Here is a 17,370-nt window from a genome sequence, read left to right on the forward strand (position 1 = left end):
GTGAGACCCTGTTTCCAAATAAAATAGAAAATAGGTCTGGGAGTATAGCTCGGAGGTAGAAAGCCTCTGGGTTCCACTCCCAGTACCACCAAAAAAAAAAAAAAAAAAAAAAAAAAAAAGATAACACTACTTGAGGTAGGTGTGGTAGCCCACACTTGTAATCCCAGTACTTGGGAGGCTGAAAGGGGAAGATTGAGCAGGTTTGAAGACAGCTTCAGCAATTCAGTGAGCCTCTCAGCAAGGTAGTACGATCCTGTTTTCAAATAAAATATAAACAAAAAAGTAGGTCTGGGAGTGTAGCCCAGAGATAGAAAGCCCCTGGGTTCCATCCCCAGTACCACAAAAAAAAAAAAAAGTAAAAAAATGACAGGACTTAGTAAGGCCCTCTACAACTCAGTGAGACCCTCTTTCAAAAGTATAGTAAGTAGAGCTTTAAACCCCACTCCATAAAAAAGGGATAGGAGAGCCGGGCGTGCTGGCACACGCTTGTAATCCCAGCATTTTGGAGGATGAGACAGAAGAATCACGGTTCACAGACAGCTTCAGCTACTACTTAGTGAGGCCCTTTGCAACTCAGTGAGACCCTGTTTCAAAATAAAAAATAAGCCGGGCGTGGTGGCGCACACTTGTAATCCCCACGCTTGGGAGGCGGAGACAGGAGGATCACGCAGGTTTGAAGCCAGCCTCACTGGCTTACAAGACCCTGTTTCCAAATAAAAATATATATATATATAATAATAGGTGTCTAGGAGTGTAGCCCGGAGGTAGAAGGGTTTCCAGGAACCCCAGTACCACCAAAAAATAGTAATAATAATAATAAATAAGCCGGGCATAGTGGCGCATGCTTGTAATCCCGCGCTTGGGAGGCGGAGACAGGAGGATGGCGCAGGTTCAAAGACAGCCGCGCTGGCTTAAGAGACCCTGTTTCCACTTACAAAAAGTATAAAATATGTCTGGGAGTGTAGCCCGTGGGAGTGTAGCCCGGAGGCAGAAGGGCTTCCAGGAACCCTAGTACCACCATAAAATAAAATAATAATAATAATAGTAATAATAATAATAAATAAAAAACAGAGCCGGGTGTGGTGATGCACACTTGTAATCCCAGCATTCAAGAGGCTGAGACCAGAGGATCAGGGTTTACGGACAGCCTCAGCTACTTAGTGAGGCCCTTTACAACTCAGTGAGACCCTGTTTCAAAATAAAGAATAAAAAACAGGACTGGGAGTGTAGCTCGGAGGTAGAATGCCCCTGAATTTCATCCCCAGTACTGCAAAAAATAAATAGGACTGGGAGTTCCACCCCCAGTACTGGGGTAAAAAAGAACATACAGAAAGCTGGGCATGTTGGCACATGCTTATAATCCCAGTACTTGGAAGGCTGAGACAGGAAGATCGCAGGCTCACAGCCAGCCTCAGCCACTTAGTGAGGCTCTCCACAATTTAGTGAGACCCTGTTTGAAAATAAAAAATGAAAAATAGGATGCCAGTACCATAAAAAAATGAAAAGACAAAACTGCAAAATCAATCTTGACTTCTGACTATCTCACACTAATTGTTCATTTTGGACACTCTGATATACTATAATCAGCCAGGTATGATGTGGCGCATACCTCTCTGTAATCCTAATACCTGGGAAGACTGAGATGAAAGGACAGCAGGTTCCAGGACAGCCTCAGCAACTGGTGAGACTCTCAGCAACATAGTGATACCCTATTTCAAAATAAAAAGTAAAAAAGTACTGAGAGCGGCTAAGACAGAAGGATCCCAGGTTTGTGGCCAGCCTCAGCAAATTAATGAGGCCCTCAGGAACTTAGTGAGACCCTGTTTCAAATTTAAAAAAAAAAAAAAAAGGCTGAGGAGGTATAACTTAGAGGTAGAACACCCCTGAGGGTTCAATCCCCAGACCCATAAAAAACCAATAATAATTCATACAGATAGCTTAAATTCTATCAACGCCATGAAGACTTCTCCAATCTTACCAAAACTAAACTCTTCCCACTGCTTCTGTTATTACAATTTTTCTTTTCATATTGTTGTTTTGGTAGTTTCGGTACTTGAATCAAACCGTGAGGCATTTACCTCCGGGGTACACTCCCAGCACCCCCCTTTTTCTGGCGGTACCAGGGATGGATCCCAGGGACATTCTATCTTCAATCTATACCTCCAGCCTATTTTTTTTTTTTTGAAACAAGGTCTCATTGAGTTGCAAAGGGCCTAAGTGACTGTCCACAAACCAGGATCCTCTTGTCTTAGCCTCCTAAATGCTAGGATTCCAAGCCCGGCTTCCCTTTTTATTTTATTATTTTATTTTATTTTATTTATTTTTTTTTGGTGGTACTGGGGGTGGAACCCAGAGGCTTCCTACCTCCGGGCTATACTCCCAGACCAATTTTTTATGTTTTATTTAAAAACAGGGTCTCACTAAGTTGCTGAGAGCCTAAGTAGCTGAGGCTGGCTTCAAACCTGTGCGATCCTCCTGTCTCAGCCTCCCAAGCGCAGGGATTACAAGCATGCGCCACCATGCCCGGCTTCCCTTTTTATTTTTTATGTTGGAACAGGATCTCAAATTGTTAAGGCTAGCCGGGCGTGGTGGCGCATGCTTGTAATCCCTGCACTTGGGAGGCTGAGACAGGAGGATCTCACAGGTTCGAAGCCAGCCTCAGCTACTTAGTGAGGCTCTTAGCAACTTAGTGAGACCGTTTCCAAATAAAATATAAAAAATTGGTCTGGGAGTATAGGTATGGGAGTATAGCCCAAAGGTAGAAAGCCCCTGGGTTCTACCCCCAGTATCACCCCAAAATAAATAAATTAATTAATTAATTGTTAAGGTTAGTCCTCCTGTCTCGGCCTCTCAAGTACTGGGATTACAGGTGTATGCCCCACATCTAGATTATCTTTGTTTTGAAAAAGGGTCTCACTAAGTTTCTGAGGTTCTCACCAAATTGCTAATGCTGGCCTCAAACCTATGATCCTCCTGTCTCTACCTCCCAAGTACTGGGATTAGAGGTATATACCACCACACCTGTCATATATATATATATTTTTTTTTGGGGGGGGGGTGGTACTGAGGATGGAAGCCTTCTACCTCTGGGCTACACTCCCAGGCCTATTTTATATTTTATTTGGAAACAGGGTCTCTTTTTTTTGTTTTTGTTTTTTTTTTTTTTTTTTTTTTGGTGGTACTGGGGTTCCTGGAAACCCTTCTACCTCTGGGTTACGCTCCTAGACACCTATTTTTTATATTTTTATTTGGAAACAGGGTCTCTTAAGCCAGCAAGGCTGGCTTGAAACCTGCGTGATCCTCCTGTCTCTGCCTCCCAAGCACAGGGATTACAAGCGTGCGCCACCACGCCCAGCACCTGTCTTGTATATTTCTTATGCTGGTACTTGTTTGTTTGGTTTTTTTTTTTTTTTTTTTTTGGTACAGGGTTTGAACCCAGGGTCATTCTACCTCCTAGTTACAACTCCAACCTACTTTTTCTTTGTTTTGAAACAGGGTCTCACTAAGTTGAGAACTGCCTAAGGAGCTGAGGTTGTCTGGAAACCATCAATCCTCTGGTCTCAACCTCCCAAGTACAGAAATTACAAGCGTGTCCCACCACACCTAGTTCTTATACTGGCTCTTTGTTAAGTACTGATATACATCGTTTTAATACTCAAAATATCTCTACTGCATACATATGTTACTAATAGTATTACTTTCCTACTAGGTAATAAGGTACTGAAAGATTAGGAAACTTAACCAATGTCTAAGATCTAATAAATTAGACGAGAACTTTTGTGTGGTACTAGAAATTAAACCCAGGGCATTTTAAGTCTGTGCTACACCCCCAGCCTTTTCTGGAATCCAGGTATGGATGAGTTTACTGAGGCTGGCCTCAAACCTGCCATCCTCCTGTCTCAGCCTCCTAAGTATTGAGATTACAAGTGTATAACACCAAACCCATCTTAACAGAAACAGAATTTAAACTCAGATCTGTCAGATTCCAAAAATTATTTTCAACTACCATTCTAACTGCCTGATCTGTATTTGACTCTGAAACTTCCTTAAGCGAAGGCACACATTTCAATGTATTTCTACAGCTACCAGTATCTAACAGAATGTTTAATACAAGGTAAATATTCAATGTTTGTAATACATCAAAAAAGCAAATATTTAAACATAGTACAGGTGAGACACACTCAAAATAATCAATTCCCAGTATCGCAAGAAAAAAAAATACAGTAATATTAACATTGAGAAATGATCTTCAGTATAGCACAGTGCTTCATCTACGTGTTTCATGCCCAGAAGCAATTTCACCTTTTTCATGGTAAGAACACCTACTTTTTTTTTTTGTGGTACTGGGGATGGAACCCAGAGGCTTTCTACCTCCGGGCTATACTCCCAGACCTATTTTATATTTTATTTGGAAACAGGGTCTCACTAAGTTGGTGAAAGCCTCACTAAGTAGCTGAGGCTGGCTTCGAACCTGTGGATTCCTCCTGTCTCAGCCTCCCAAGCGCGGGGATTACAAGCTTGCGCCACCACAACCGGCTTAAGAACACCTACTTTTTTAGCTATGAGGTCTTAATAGGATCAGCTTCAGAAGTGGGTCCTTCCTGACTAGTAATCAAAGTCCATCACCTTTGAACTCTATTTCAGAAATAGGGCCAATAAGCCAAAATGGTGGCACACACTTGTAATCCCAGTGCTAGGGAGGTGAGACAGGAGGATCACAGGTTTGCAGCCAATCTCATCTCCTTAGTGATACCCTCCACAACTTAGTGAGACCCTGATTTAAAATAAAGAATAAAAAATAGGGCTGGGGATGTAGCTTGGAGGTAGAAGGCCCCTGGGTTCCAACCCCAGTACCACAAAAAAAAAGAAAAAAAAAAGAAAAGAAAAGTGGCCGAGCTAAACGCCCAGCCCTATATTTTAGTCCCTTTTTTTTTTTTCCAGATCTGGAGATGGAACCCAGGGGTGTTCAACCTCCAAGGTACAACCCCTGCCCTATTTTGTATTCTTTATTTTGAAACCAGGTCTCAAGGAGTTGCAAAGGGCCTCACTTAGTAGCTGAGTCTGTCCGTAAGACCGCGATCCTCTGGTCTCAACCTTCTGAATGTTGGGATTACAAGTGTGAGCTAGCCCTTTTATTTTTAAAACAGGGACTCATTGAGTTGCAAAGTGCCTCTCTAGGTAACTGAGGCTGTCCACTAACCATGATCCTCCAATTCTCCTCCATTCTCTGCTTCCCAAATGCTGGGATTACAAGTGTGTACACCACCACACCCAGCTATTTGTATCCTCTTTGATTTTTTTTTTTTTTTGCGGGTCTGGGGATGGAACTCAGGGGCATTCGACCTCCAAGCTATACCCCCAATCCTATTTTTATTTTTTATTCTTTGTTTTGAAACAGGGTCTCACTGAGTTGCAAAGGGCCTAAGTAGCTGAGGCTGTCCTTGAACCGCAATCCTCCTGTCTTAGCCTCCCAAATGCTGGTATTAGTGGGGTGCATCGCCATGCCTGGCTATGAAGTATTATTTGTTAAGGAGGTTTTACTTATTTATTTATTATATATGTGTGTGTGGGTACTGGGTATTGAACTCAGGGGCATTCTACCTCTGATCTACATCCCAAGTCCTATTTTATTCTCTATTTTGAAACAGGGTATCACTAGGCCGCACAGGGCCTCATGAGAAGGTGAGGCTGCCTGGGAAACTTCGATGCTCCTGGCTTAGCCTTCCAAGTACTGGAATTACAAGTGTGTGCCACCATGTTAAGCATGTATCTCCTTGTTAAGGAGGTTTTAGAAAATACTTTCTTGTTCTTGTACAGGAGGTACCAGAAAAGATTCTCTTTCCCCTGCATTGCATAATCATGTGATGTCCAAACAGTGTGCTATAAAGATGGTTCAGTAAGCACTTTTCTGCTACAATGGGAATATCTAAACTGAGGTGAAGACCAAGGAGGCAGAGCATAGCAAGCCACAGAGAAATGAAGTGCTGCTGGACACAATGGCACATGCTTATAATAGCATTACTGGAGGATCACAGTTCAAGGCCAGCCTTAGCAACTTACTGAGAGTCTGTTTCAAAATAATAAGCCAGGCAGAGTGGTGCACACCTGTAATCCCAGTACCTGAGAGGTTGAGAAAGGAGGTTCGCAGGTTTGAGGGTAGCCTCAGCAATTTATAGCAAGACTCCCAGCAACCTAGCAAGACTTTGTTTCAAAATAAACACAGTCCACACACATCATCATCATAATTTTTTTTTTTTATTTTGGAAACAGGGACTAAGTTGCTGAAAGCCTAAGTAGCTGAGGCTGGCTTCAAACCCATGCGATCCTCCTGTCTCAGCCTCCCAAGTGCAGGGATTACAAGGGTGCGCCACCACGTCCGGCTATCATCATCATAATTTTAATAGCAAAAAAAAGAAAGAGAGCTGGGAACCAGGAGTGGTGGTACACCCTTGTAATCCCAGTACATAGGAGGCTGAGACAGAAGGATCACAGGTACATGGTCAGCTTTGGCTACTTAGTGAGGCCCTCTGCAACTTACTGAGACCTTGTTACAAAATAAAGAATAAAAAAATAGGGCTGAGGATACAACTTGGAGATAGAATGCCCCTGGGTTCAATCCCCAGTACTGCAAAAAAAAGAAAATAAGATAGGGATGTAGCTTGGAGGTAGAATGCCCCCTACACCCTTCAAACTCTAGTACAACACACACACACACACACACACACACACACACAAAGAGCTTGAGAAAGCCAGGAGTGGTGGCACATGCTTGTAATCCCAGCATTTGGGAGGCTGAGAGAGGAGGATGGCGGTTCACAAACAGGGCCTCACTTAATGAGGCCCTTTGTAACTCTGTGAGACCCTGTTTCAAAATAAAGAATAAAAATAGGGCAGAGAGTGTAGCTCAGAGGTCAAATGCCCCTGGGTTCCATCCCCAGAACCTGCAAAAAAAGTAAAAAAAAAAAAAAAAAACAGGTAACTCAGAGGCAAATACCCAGGGGGTTCAATTCCCAATACCAAAAACTAAATCAATAAAAAGGGTTTGGAGGAGCCAGGCATGGTGGCACATACTTGGGAAGCTGAGACAGGAGGATCTCAGGTTCTCGGCCAGTCTCAGCTACTTAGTCCCTCTGCAACTTAGTGAGGCCCTGTTTCAAAATAAAGAATAAAAATTAAGGCTGGCGGTATACTCAGAATAATACCCCTGGGTTCAATCCCTAGCACCACACACACAAAAAAAAAATAAAGTTGGACTGTCTGGCACGGTGGCACACACTTGTAATCCCAGCATTCAGGAGGCTAAAAACGGAGGATCACAGTTCACAGACAGCCTCAGCTACTTAGCGAGGCCCTTTGCAACTCAGTGAGACCCTGTTTCAAAAACAAAAAAGACTAGCTGGGCGTGGTGGCGCACACTTGCAATCCCGGCGCTTGAGAGGCTGAGACAGAATAATCTACAGGTTAAAAGCTAGACTCAGCTCCTGAGTGAGGCTCTCAGCAACTTAGATCCTGTTTCCAAATAAAATATTTAAAAAATAGGTATTGGAGTATAGCCCAGAGGTAGAAAGCTCCTGGGTTCCGCCCCCAGTAACACAAAAATAAATACATACATAAATAATTAAGAGGGGAGTGGTGGCACATGCTTGTAATCCCAACATTCGGGAGACTAAGACAGGAGGATAGCGGTTTGCAGACAGCCTCAGTTACTTAGTGAGGCCCTCCACAATTTAGTGAGACCCTGTTTCAAAATAAAGAATAAAAAATAGGGCAGGGGTGTAGCTTGGAGGTCAAATGCCCTGGGGTGAATCTCAGAGGTAGACTACCTCTGGGTTCAAAACAAAACAACACATCAAGAATAAATATTATCAGAGTTGAATCTAGAATGTCCCTTGAAGAACTCATGTATTCATGTTTAAGGTTAAATGAGATTACAAGTAGGGTACTAACCTAGGCTGCTGGAGTGTGGCTGGAGAGGTGGTCCCTGAGGGTGTGTGCTTAGGGATTGCTCTGGTGTATGAATTCCCTTGCTTGCTTATGCTCTTGCTCGCTGGGCTTCCAGCCTCCATGATTTAAGGAGCAAAGCCCTGTGACCTGCTTTGTCTATGCTTACCTCCCACTGCCATGCCCTGACCCCACCTCACATAGACTAAACCCCAAGATCTCGAAGAAAAACTGTGAGCAGCTGGGCATGGTGGTGCACGCTTGTAATCCCCGAGCTTGGGAAGCGGAGACAGGAGGATCGCACAGGTTCGAAGCCAGCCACGCTGGCTTAAAAGACCCTGTTTCCAAATAAAATATAAAACAGGTCTGGGAGTATAGCCCAGAGGTAGAAGGGTTCCATTCCCAGGACCACCAAAAAAAAAAAAAAAAAGTGAGCAAATAAATCTTCCTTCCTCTAAATTGTATGGTCATGTCTTTAACAGGGAGAACACTAACAAACATATATATATATATATGCGTGCACACGCGTGCGCGCGCGCACACTCAAACACACACACACATATTATACTGGGGACTGAACCCTGAGGCAGTCTATCTTCAAGCTGCACCACCAGTCCTATTTTATTTCTTATTTGGAAACAGTGTCTCTCTGGGTTGATGAGTCTCAATCCTTGCTGAGGCTGACTTAATCCTGCGATCCTCCTGTCTCAGTTTCCCAAGAAGAGGGATTACAGGTTTGGGCCACCATACAGGCTTATGCATACATTTCTTAAGTATGTCAGTAAAGAACTTTAGATTGAGTGTTTAGGAAAGACTTCTGTGAAAAACAAAATCAACATTTAAGTCAAGCCTTGATGGAATAAGTAGTTGTATATAAAGGCTCTGTGGCCACAAACAGCAACATTGAAGGCAGGCAAGGCTAGCAAGCAGGCTGAGCGTGGTGGCACACGCTGTAATCCCAGAATTCTGGAGGCTAAAACAGGAGGATCGTGGTTCATGGACAGCCTCAGCTACTTAGTGAGGCCCTCCGCAACTTAATGAGACCCTGTTTCAAAATAAAGAATAAAAGCCAGGCGTGGTGGCACACGTTGTAATCCTTGCTGAGACAGGAGGATCGCGCAGGTTGGAAGCCAGCCCCAGCTACTTAGTGAGGCTCTCAGCAACTTAGTGAGACCCTGTTTCCAAATAAAGTATAAAATAGGTCTGGAAGTATAGCCTGGAGGTAGAAAAGCCCCTGGATTCCACCCCCAGTACCACAAATAAAATAAAATAAAATAAAGAATAAAAAAATAGGGCGGGGGTGTAGCTTGGAGGTCAAATGACTCTGGGTTCCATTCCCAGACCCACAAAAAAAAGGCTAGCAAGCAGATGAGGTTAGCAGAGCTACCACACAGAACCTCACAAGCAAGGGTAAGCCATTCCACTAGCCTCACTCCCAACTACTTCAATGTTTTCCTTGAAAATTCCTTGCCTCATCCACTTAACCAGAATTAGTATCTACATAATCCCTTTAAGAGTTTGCCAACTTCCTTCATTAGGGATACTAAAAAAAAAAAAAAAAAAAAAACTGGGTTAGGGAAAAGTACATTAACTAGAAACAAGAACTAAATTCTCATTCTAGTCCTATTTTAATTTTATTTAATTATTATTTTTGGTGGTATGGGGGATTGAACCCAGGGGCATTCTTTTTTTCTTTGTGGTACCAGGGATAGAACCCAGGGGCATTCTACCTCCGAGCAATCCCCAGCCCTATTTTTTATTCTATTTTGAAAGAGGGTCTGCCGGGTGTGGTGGCGCACGCTTTTAATCCCCACTCTTGGGAGGCGGAGACAGGAGGATCGCGCTGGTTCGGAGCCAGCCTCGCTGGCTTAAGAGACTGTTTCCACATAAAAATGTTAAAAAAATAGGTCTGGGAGCATAGCCCATGGGAGTGTATACCAGAGGTAGAAGGGCTTCCAGGAACCCCAGTACCACCAAAAAAAAAAAAAAAAAAAAAAAAAAAAAAAAAAGAAAGAGGGTCTGAGTTGCAAAGAGCCTCACTAACTAGCAGAGGATGTCTATGGACCTAGATCCTCCTGTCTCAGCCTCCTAAATGCTAGGATTACAAGCATGTGCCACCATGAACCCAGGGCCATTCTACCTTCAAACTACATCCCCAGCACTTTACTTTTTGTTTTGAAACAGGGTCTCACTAGTTGCTGAGTCTCAATACTTGAGACTCAAAGACGCTGTCCTGCAATATGTGATCCTCCTGTTTCAGTCTCACAAGTACTGGGATTACAGGCATGCATCACCATGACCAGCTCTAGCCCTATTTTTTCTTTGTGATAATGGGGACTGACCCAGGAGCCCGTGTGTTCCTGTGTGTGTATGCGTATGCATGTGTGTATGTTACTAGAGATTGAACCAAGGACATTCTACCTCAAGAGCTACACCCAAGCTACTTTATGTTTTATTTTGACACAGGACCTCACTAATTTCCTGAGGGCCTTGGCTAAATTGCTGAAGCTGGCCTCCAACCTGTGATCCTCCTGTCTCCACATCTCAAGTACTGTGATTACAGGTGTGTACAACCATGCCTAGTGAAACTTTTATTTTTCAGGAGGGAGGTGTACTGGAGATTAAACCCAGGGGTTCATCCTCTGAAATATACTCCCCCTCTATTTTTATTTTGAAACAGGGTATCACTACTTGCTAAGGCTGCCTCAAGCCTGTGATCCTCCTGTCTTAGTCTAGTCTCCAAAGTACTGGGATTACAGGTGTGTACCTTCAAGCCAGGTGAAACTTAAATTCTTCAGATACCTTAGTTAAAATTTGGATAGGTTAACACAGGTGTGGTGGTGCATGCTTTAAACCCAGTACTTGGAAGGCTGAGACAGGAGGATGGCAGTTTTGTGGCCAGCCTCAGCTATTTAGGCCCTCTACACTTAGTGAGACCCTGTTTCAAAATAAAAAATAAAAAATAGGGCTGGGGATGTAGCTCAGAGGTAGAATGCCCCTGAGTTCAAGCCCTAGTACAACAACAACAAATTTGCACAGGTAAGTTTAAATTAATTTTTTTGAGAGACAAAGGCAGAGATATATTAAGGGAAAGTAAAGATACACGTTCAAGAAAGAGTACAGGACCAAGTGTGGTGGTGCACACTTGTAATCCCAGCATTCATGAGGCTGAGACCGGAGGATCACAGTTCGCAGACAGCCTCAGCTACTTAGCAAGGCCCTTCACAACTCAGTGAGACCCTGTTTCAAAAATAAAAAGACTAGCAGGGCGTGGTGGCACACACTTGTAATCCCAGCATTGGGGAGGCTGAGACCAGAGGATCATGGTTCACGGACAGCCTCAGCTACTTAGTGAGGCAGTTTGCAACTCAGTGAGACCTGGTTTCAAAATAAAGAATAAAAAATATGGCAGGGGGTGTAGCTCGGAGGTTGGATGCTCCTGGGTTCCATCCCCAGACCTGAAAAAAAAAAAAAAAAAAAGGTGGGTGGGCCAGCTTGAGAGAGTGAGAGGTCTAACAAAAATTTTATTTTTATTTATTATTTTAGTGGTACTGGGGGAGGAACCCAGAGGCTGTCGACTTCAAAGCTATATTCCCAGACCTATTTTATATTTTATTTGGAAACAGAGTCTCACTAAGTTGCTGAGAGCCTCACTAAGTAGCTGAGGCTGGCTTCAAACCTGTGTGATCCTCCTGTCTCAGCCTCCAAAGTGCGGGGATTACAAGCATGTGCCACCACGCCCAGACTAACAAAACTTTTAAAACATCAAAAAATTAAATATTTTTACCCAGGTGTGGTGGCACATGTTTGTAATCCCAGTACTTGGAATGCTGAGACTGGAGAATCCGGGTTCACAAGCTACTTAGGCTTCTGCAACTCAGTAAGAGCCTGTTTCAAAAAAATAAAATAAAATATAGAACTGGGAATATAACTTAAGAGGGATAATGCCCCTGGGTTCCATCCCCAGTACCACATAAGGGAAAAAAAAATCAGGCTAAGGGTGTAGCTCAGAGGTAGAATGCCTCTACGTTCAATCCCCAGCACCAAATAAATAAATAATTTTTCTAACATACATGAGACAGCAAAACTATTTATTACTTTTGTAATTTTTTTGGATTTGGTTTTTTTGTTTTGTTTTGTTTTGTTTTGTTTTGTTTTGGTGGTACTGCGGTTCCTGGAAAATCCTTCTACCTTCGGGCTACACTCCCAGACCTATTTTTTATATTTTTATTTGGAAACAGGGTCTCTTAAGCCAGCAAGGCTAGCTTCGAACCTGAGCGATCCTTCTGTCTCCACCTCCCAAGCACGGGGATTACAAGCGTGCGCCACCATGCCCGGCTTTTACTTTTGTAATTTGAGAATAAAGTTACAATCAACTAAGCATAATGGGAAACACCTGTAATCCCAGCTCTTTGAAAGGCTAAGACAGGAAGATCAAAATTTAAAGTGAGCCTGGGCAATTTTCAAAGAACTTGTCTCAAAATAAAAAATTTTAGCCGGGCGTGGTGACACATGCTTGTAAATCCCCGCGCTTGGGAGGCTGAGACAGGAAGATCACGCTGGTTCGGAGCCAGCCTTGCTGGCTTAAGAGACCCTGTTTCCACATAAAAAGGTAAAAAAATAGGTCTGGGAGTGTAGCCCGTGGGAGTGTATCCCGGAAGTAGAAGGGCTTCCAGGAACCCCAGTACCACCAAAAAATAAAAAATAAAATAAATTTTAAAAAATAAATTTTAAAAAATTTTAGAGGGTTAGGGAGCCAGTCACAGTGGCACACACCTGTAATACCAGTCCTTGAGAGGCTGACATAGGAGGATTGAAGGTTTGAGGGCAGCCTTAGCAATATAATGTTCTTGGTAATTAATGAAGACCCAATTTCAAAATTTAAAAAAAATTTTTTAAAGCTGGGCACAGTGGCCCATGCCTCTAATCCCAGTAGTTAGGAGGCCAGTCTCTGTGACTTAATCAAGACCCTGTTTCAAAATAAAAAACACAGTTGAGAGTAAACCAGGCATGGTGGCATACATTCATAATCCCAGTTTTATGACCAGCCTTGTACATTTGGTGAGGGTCTCTACAATTTAAACTGTTTCAAAATAAAGAATAGCAGGGCATGCCAGGCGTGGTGGCATACGCTTGTAATCCCCGTGCTTGGGAGGCAGAGATAGGAGGATTGCGCAGGTTCGAAGCCAGCCTTGCTGGCTTAAGAGACCCTGTTTCCAAATTAAAAAAATATAAAAAATAGGTCTGGGAGTGTAGCCCGGAGGGTTTCCAGGAACCCCAGTACCACACACAAACAAAAAAAAAAAAAAAAAAAAAAAAGAATAGCAGGGCATGGTGGTGCACACTTGTAATTACTTGTAATTCAGCATGCAGGAGGCTGAAAAGAGGAGGATTGCAGTTCACAGACAGCTTCAGCTACTTAGGCCATTTGCAACCCAGTTAGACTCTGTTTCAAAATAAAAAAAAAATGGGCTATGGGTGTAGCTCCAATGTAATGGCCTGGGGTTCAATCCCCAACATCGCAAAAATAAATAAATTAAATAGGGTGGGAGTGTAGCTCAGAGGCAGAATACTCCTATGTTCATTCCCCAGAGCTGCAAAATATATATAGGCGTGATGGCGCAAGTCAGTAATCCCAGTATTTGGGAGGCTGAGATGAGAGGACTGCAGGTTCTGAGGACAGCTTCAGCAAGTAGTGAGACGCTCATCAACCTAGAGCGAGGCCCTGTTTCAAAATAAATAAATAAAATAGTGTTGGGGATGTACCTGAGAAGTAGAATGTCCCTGCGTTCAATCTCCAGTACTACAAAAATAAATAAATATAGGGGTGGGCGGTCTAGCTCAAAGGTAGAATGTGCCTGTATTCAATCCCCAACACCAAAAAATAAGATGGGCTAAGGATGTAGCTTGGAGGTAGAATGCTCTTGGTTTCAATCCCCAGTACCAAAAAAAAAGAAAGAAAAAAATTTTTAAAAGGAGGTTGGAAGGCAGTATGTGGTAGCTCACACTTATACTCCCAGCATTCAGGAGGTGGAGGCCGGAGGATCAGGGTTCAGTGACACCCTCAGCCACTTTTAGCAATGCCCTTCACAACTCAGTGAGACCCTGTTTCAAAATAAAAAGACCAGCAGGGCATGGTGGTGCACACTTGTAATCCCAGCGCTTGGGAGGCTGAGACAGGAGGATCACACAGGTTCGAAGTCAGCCTCAGCTACTTAAGCTCTCAGCAACTTAGTGAGACCCTTTTTCCAAATAAAGTATAAAATAGGTCTGGGAGTATAGCCTGGAGGTAGAAAAGCCCCTGGGTTCACGCCCAATACCACCAAAAAAACAAATAATAATAAATAAAAAGACTAAAACATAGGGCTGGGGGTGTAGAATGGAGGTACAATGCCCCTGGGTTCCATCCCTGGTACCAAATAAAAAAGCCAGGCATGTTGGCACACGACTGTAATCCCAGCATTTGGAAGGCTGAGACTGGAGGGAGGATCATGGTTCGTGGTCAGCTTCCACTACTACTACTTAGGCCCTTTGCAACTCAGTGACACCTGTTTCAAAATTAACTAAAAACTAGGGCTGGGAGTGTAGCTCAGAGGTACAATGCCCCTGGGTTCCATTCCCAGTACTGCAAAAAAAAAAAAAAAAAAAAAAAGAATAAACGCTGGGCATGGTGGCACACACTTGTAATCCCAGTATTTGGGAGGCTGAGACAAAAGGATAGCAGGGTCAAACCCAGCCTCAGCGAACTCTCAGAAATCTAGTGAGACCCTGTTTGTTTCCAAAAAAATAAAAAATTAGGCTGGGGGCATAGCTTAGAGGTGGAATGCCCCTGGGTTCAATACCCAGTACTACAAGAAAAGGGGGTAGGAGTTAGGAATGTAGTAGCTTCATGGCAGAACACATGCCTAGCATGCACAGGGCCCTGGATTCAATCCTCAGTTCCTCAAAATAAAATCACAATCACACCACTTATATTTGAAATAAAACACATTTCGCTGAGAAAAATTCTAGGGAATTATGTTTACCATCATATCATAAATCACATGCACCTAAAAGTATCTAAAAATACATAAAAATAATCTTAAAATTCTCTCTGTGTGTGTGTGTGTGTGTGTGTGTGTGTGTGTGTGTGTATGGCACTGAGGACTGAACCCAGGGACATTCTACCTCAACACTACACCCCCCCCCCGCCCTGTCTTTTATTCTTTATTTTGAAACAGGTTCGCACTGAGTTGCCTAGGGACTAAGTAGCTGAGGCTGTCATGGAATTGAGATCCTCCTGCCTCAGCCTTCCAAATGCTGAGATTACAAGCGTGCACCACCATGCCCAGCTCTTATTTTTACTTTTTTGTAGTACTGGGTATGGAATACAGGGGCATTCTACCTCTGAGCTACACGTCTAACCCTATTTCTTCATTTTGAAACAGGGTCTGAGTTGCAAAGGACCTCACTAAGTAGCTGAGGCTGTCCGTGAACTACAATCCTCTTGTCTCAGCCTCCTGAATGTTGAGATTATAAGTTATGTGCCACCATGCCCGACTTAATTTTATTTTAAAACAAGGTCTCGCTAGGTTGATCAGAGTCTCACTACTAGTTGAGGCTGTCCTCGAATCTGTGATTCTTATGTCTCAGCTTCCTAAATACTAGGATTACAGGAGGGCGCCACCATACCCGGCTAACCTTAAAATTCTAGCAATATTTAGCATGACACAAATATTGGAAAAGACAGTTGGAACATATACAAAAGCCTATTTCCACCTGTCAGGAAGTGAATCCACGGTTGACAGTAAATTAGAGCCTTCCACTCTTTTCTTTGTGGGAATACTGAGGATTGAACACAGATGCATTCTATTGCTGAGCTACACCCCTAACCCCTTTTATTTTAAAACAGGGTCTCACTAAATTGCTAAACTGTTGAGACTGTCTTTGAACCTGCGATCTTTCTGTTTCAGTCTCCCACCAAGTACTGGGATTACAGGTATGTGCCACTCACTGTGCCTGGCTCCTTCCACGTTTCTTAACACCTTTGGTCATCAAAATGAAATTCAAACATACAGAGTAAAACTCAAAAATTTCTTGCACACAAACTGGATGGTGTATTTTACCTACCAATCGTTTAAATGACTCATATTTAAAATAGAGAGTTTTGAAGCTTGTCTAAACATCATGCATGGAAAACATGTTCAAAATCCATAAACTATTCATAATTTTTTTTTCATCAAACTGTTGTACATTGGTCATTTCATCTAATTCACTTCTTCCAATCTAGGCCTTTGGGTCCAGAAGTAACTGACTTGCAATGTATCTTGTTTCTTTAAACTGAGACACCATCTTGCAAGGGTCGGGTATAAAATAAAAAGAATTTGACCAGGAAGGATCAACATATGCTCTTTAACAACAAAAAAAAAAAAAGTGTATGCAATAGGCCTTTCACTCTCCTGTATTACACTACTCTCCGACACACAATTAAAACCAGGAAGGGTACACTAAGGGAAAAGAAATCATTAATTAAATTTTAAAAGACAGATATGAAGGTATGAAGGTTCCCAGCATCGCTATCACAGTTCACTTCCAGCTATTTAAGGACTGGCAGATGGGTTTAATACACCCACCTACACCCAAGGGAGGGAAAAACCACCACCCTCCTTTCAGAGAGTTTTAACGAAGATTAGCAGGTGAGAGGCCTCGGCAGCTCGCGGGGAATCAAAGAGGGCGGCCGGAGCGCCCGGGCTGCGGCGGGGAGGCTGGGCCCCGACCCCGCGCCCTGGGCTCCCGCGGGCCGAGGCCGAGGGCCGCGGCGGCCCCGTCGTTCATTGACACCTGTAAGGAGCAAACTTTGCGGCGGCCCCGGGCGCCGGTGGCCCCGGGCGGGCCGAGGGCTGCCGGGCCGCAGCCGCCGCCAGGCCCCGCAGGCCGGCCGCGGCGCCCGCAGGCCGCGCCGGAGCCGCCGCCCGGGTACTCACTTTCATTTAACACCTCCACCAGGTCTGCGCAGTTCTCGCACATCGTTCGGCCGCCGCCCCCTCCCCCGCTCGGGCTCGCGCTCGCGCTCGGCTCCGGCCGGGGGGAGGGAGCGGAGCCGGCGGCGGCGGCGGCGGCGGGCGGGGGCGCGGGGGGCCCGGGGCGCGGGCGCGGCGGCGGGCCGGGAGGGCGGCGGGCGAGGGAGGGCGGCGGGCGCGAACCGCACAGTCACTTCAGCGACCCGACGCCGCGGCCACCGCCGGCGCCGCCGCCATCTTAACAGAGCGCTCGGGCCGCGCTCGGCTCTTTCCGCCCGGGCGCAGGAGCCGAAGAGGCGCCGCGCGCCGCCCCGCCCGGCCCGCACGCCGCACGCCGCCGCGCCCCTTCCTCTTCCGCCCGCCCGCGCCCCCGCCCGCGCCAGCGCCGCCCCCGCCGGAAGGCCCGCGGCAAGATGGCGGCGCGCCGCCG

At 44.6% G+C, this 17,370-nt stretch overlaps 1 protein-coding gene across 1 annotated transcript in view; it reads right to left on the minus strand.

Annotated features, from left to right (window-relative positions):
- The window catches only part of USP34 (ubiquitin specific peptidase 34), a gene marked incomplete at both ends in the record, with an annotated part of 249,862 nt that extends 232,915 nt beyond the window's left edge, over positions 1 to 16,947 (minus strand). The window contains one exon of the mRNA XM_080711495.1: positions 16,905 to 16,947. Within this exon, the coding sequence (XP_080567621.1) occupies positions 16,905 to 16,947 (43 nt within the window). The remainder of the gene's footprint in view (positions 1 to 16,904) is intronic.
- Between the last annotated feature and the right edge of the window lie 423 nt (positions 16,948 to 17,370).

This window comes from Muscardinus avellanarius (assembly GCF_963383645.1).
Source record: "Muscardinus avellanarius genome assembly, chromosome: 15".
Taxonomy (NCBI): Eukaryota; Metazoa; Chordata; class Mammalia; order Rodentia; family Gliridae; genus Muscardinus; species Muscardinus avellanarius.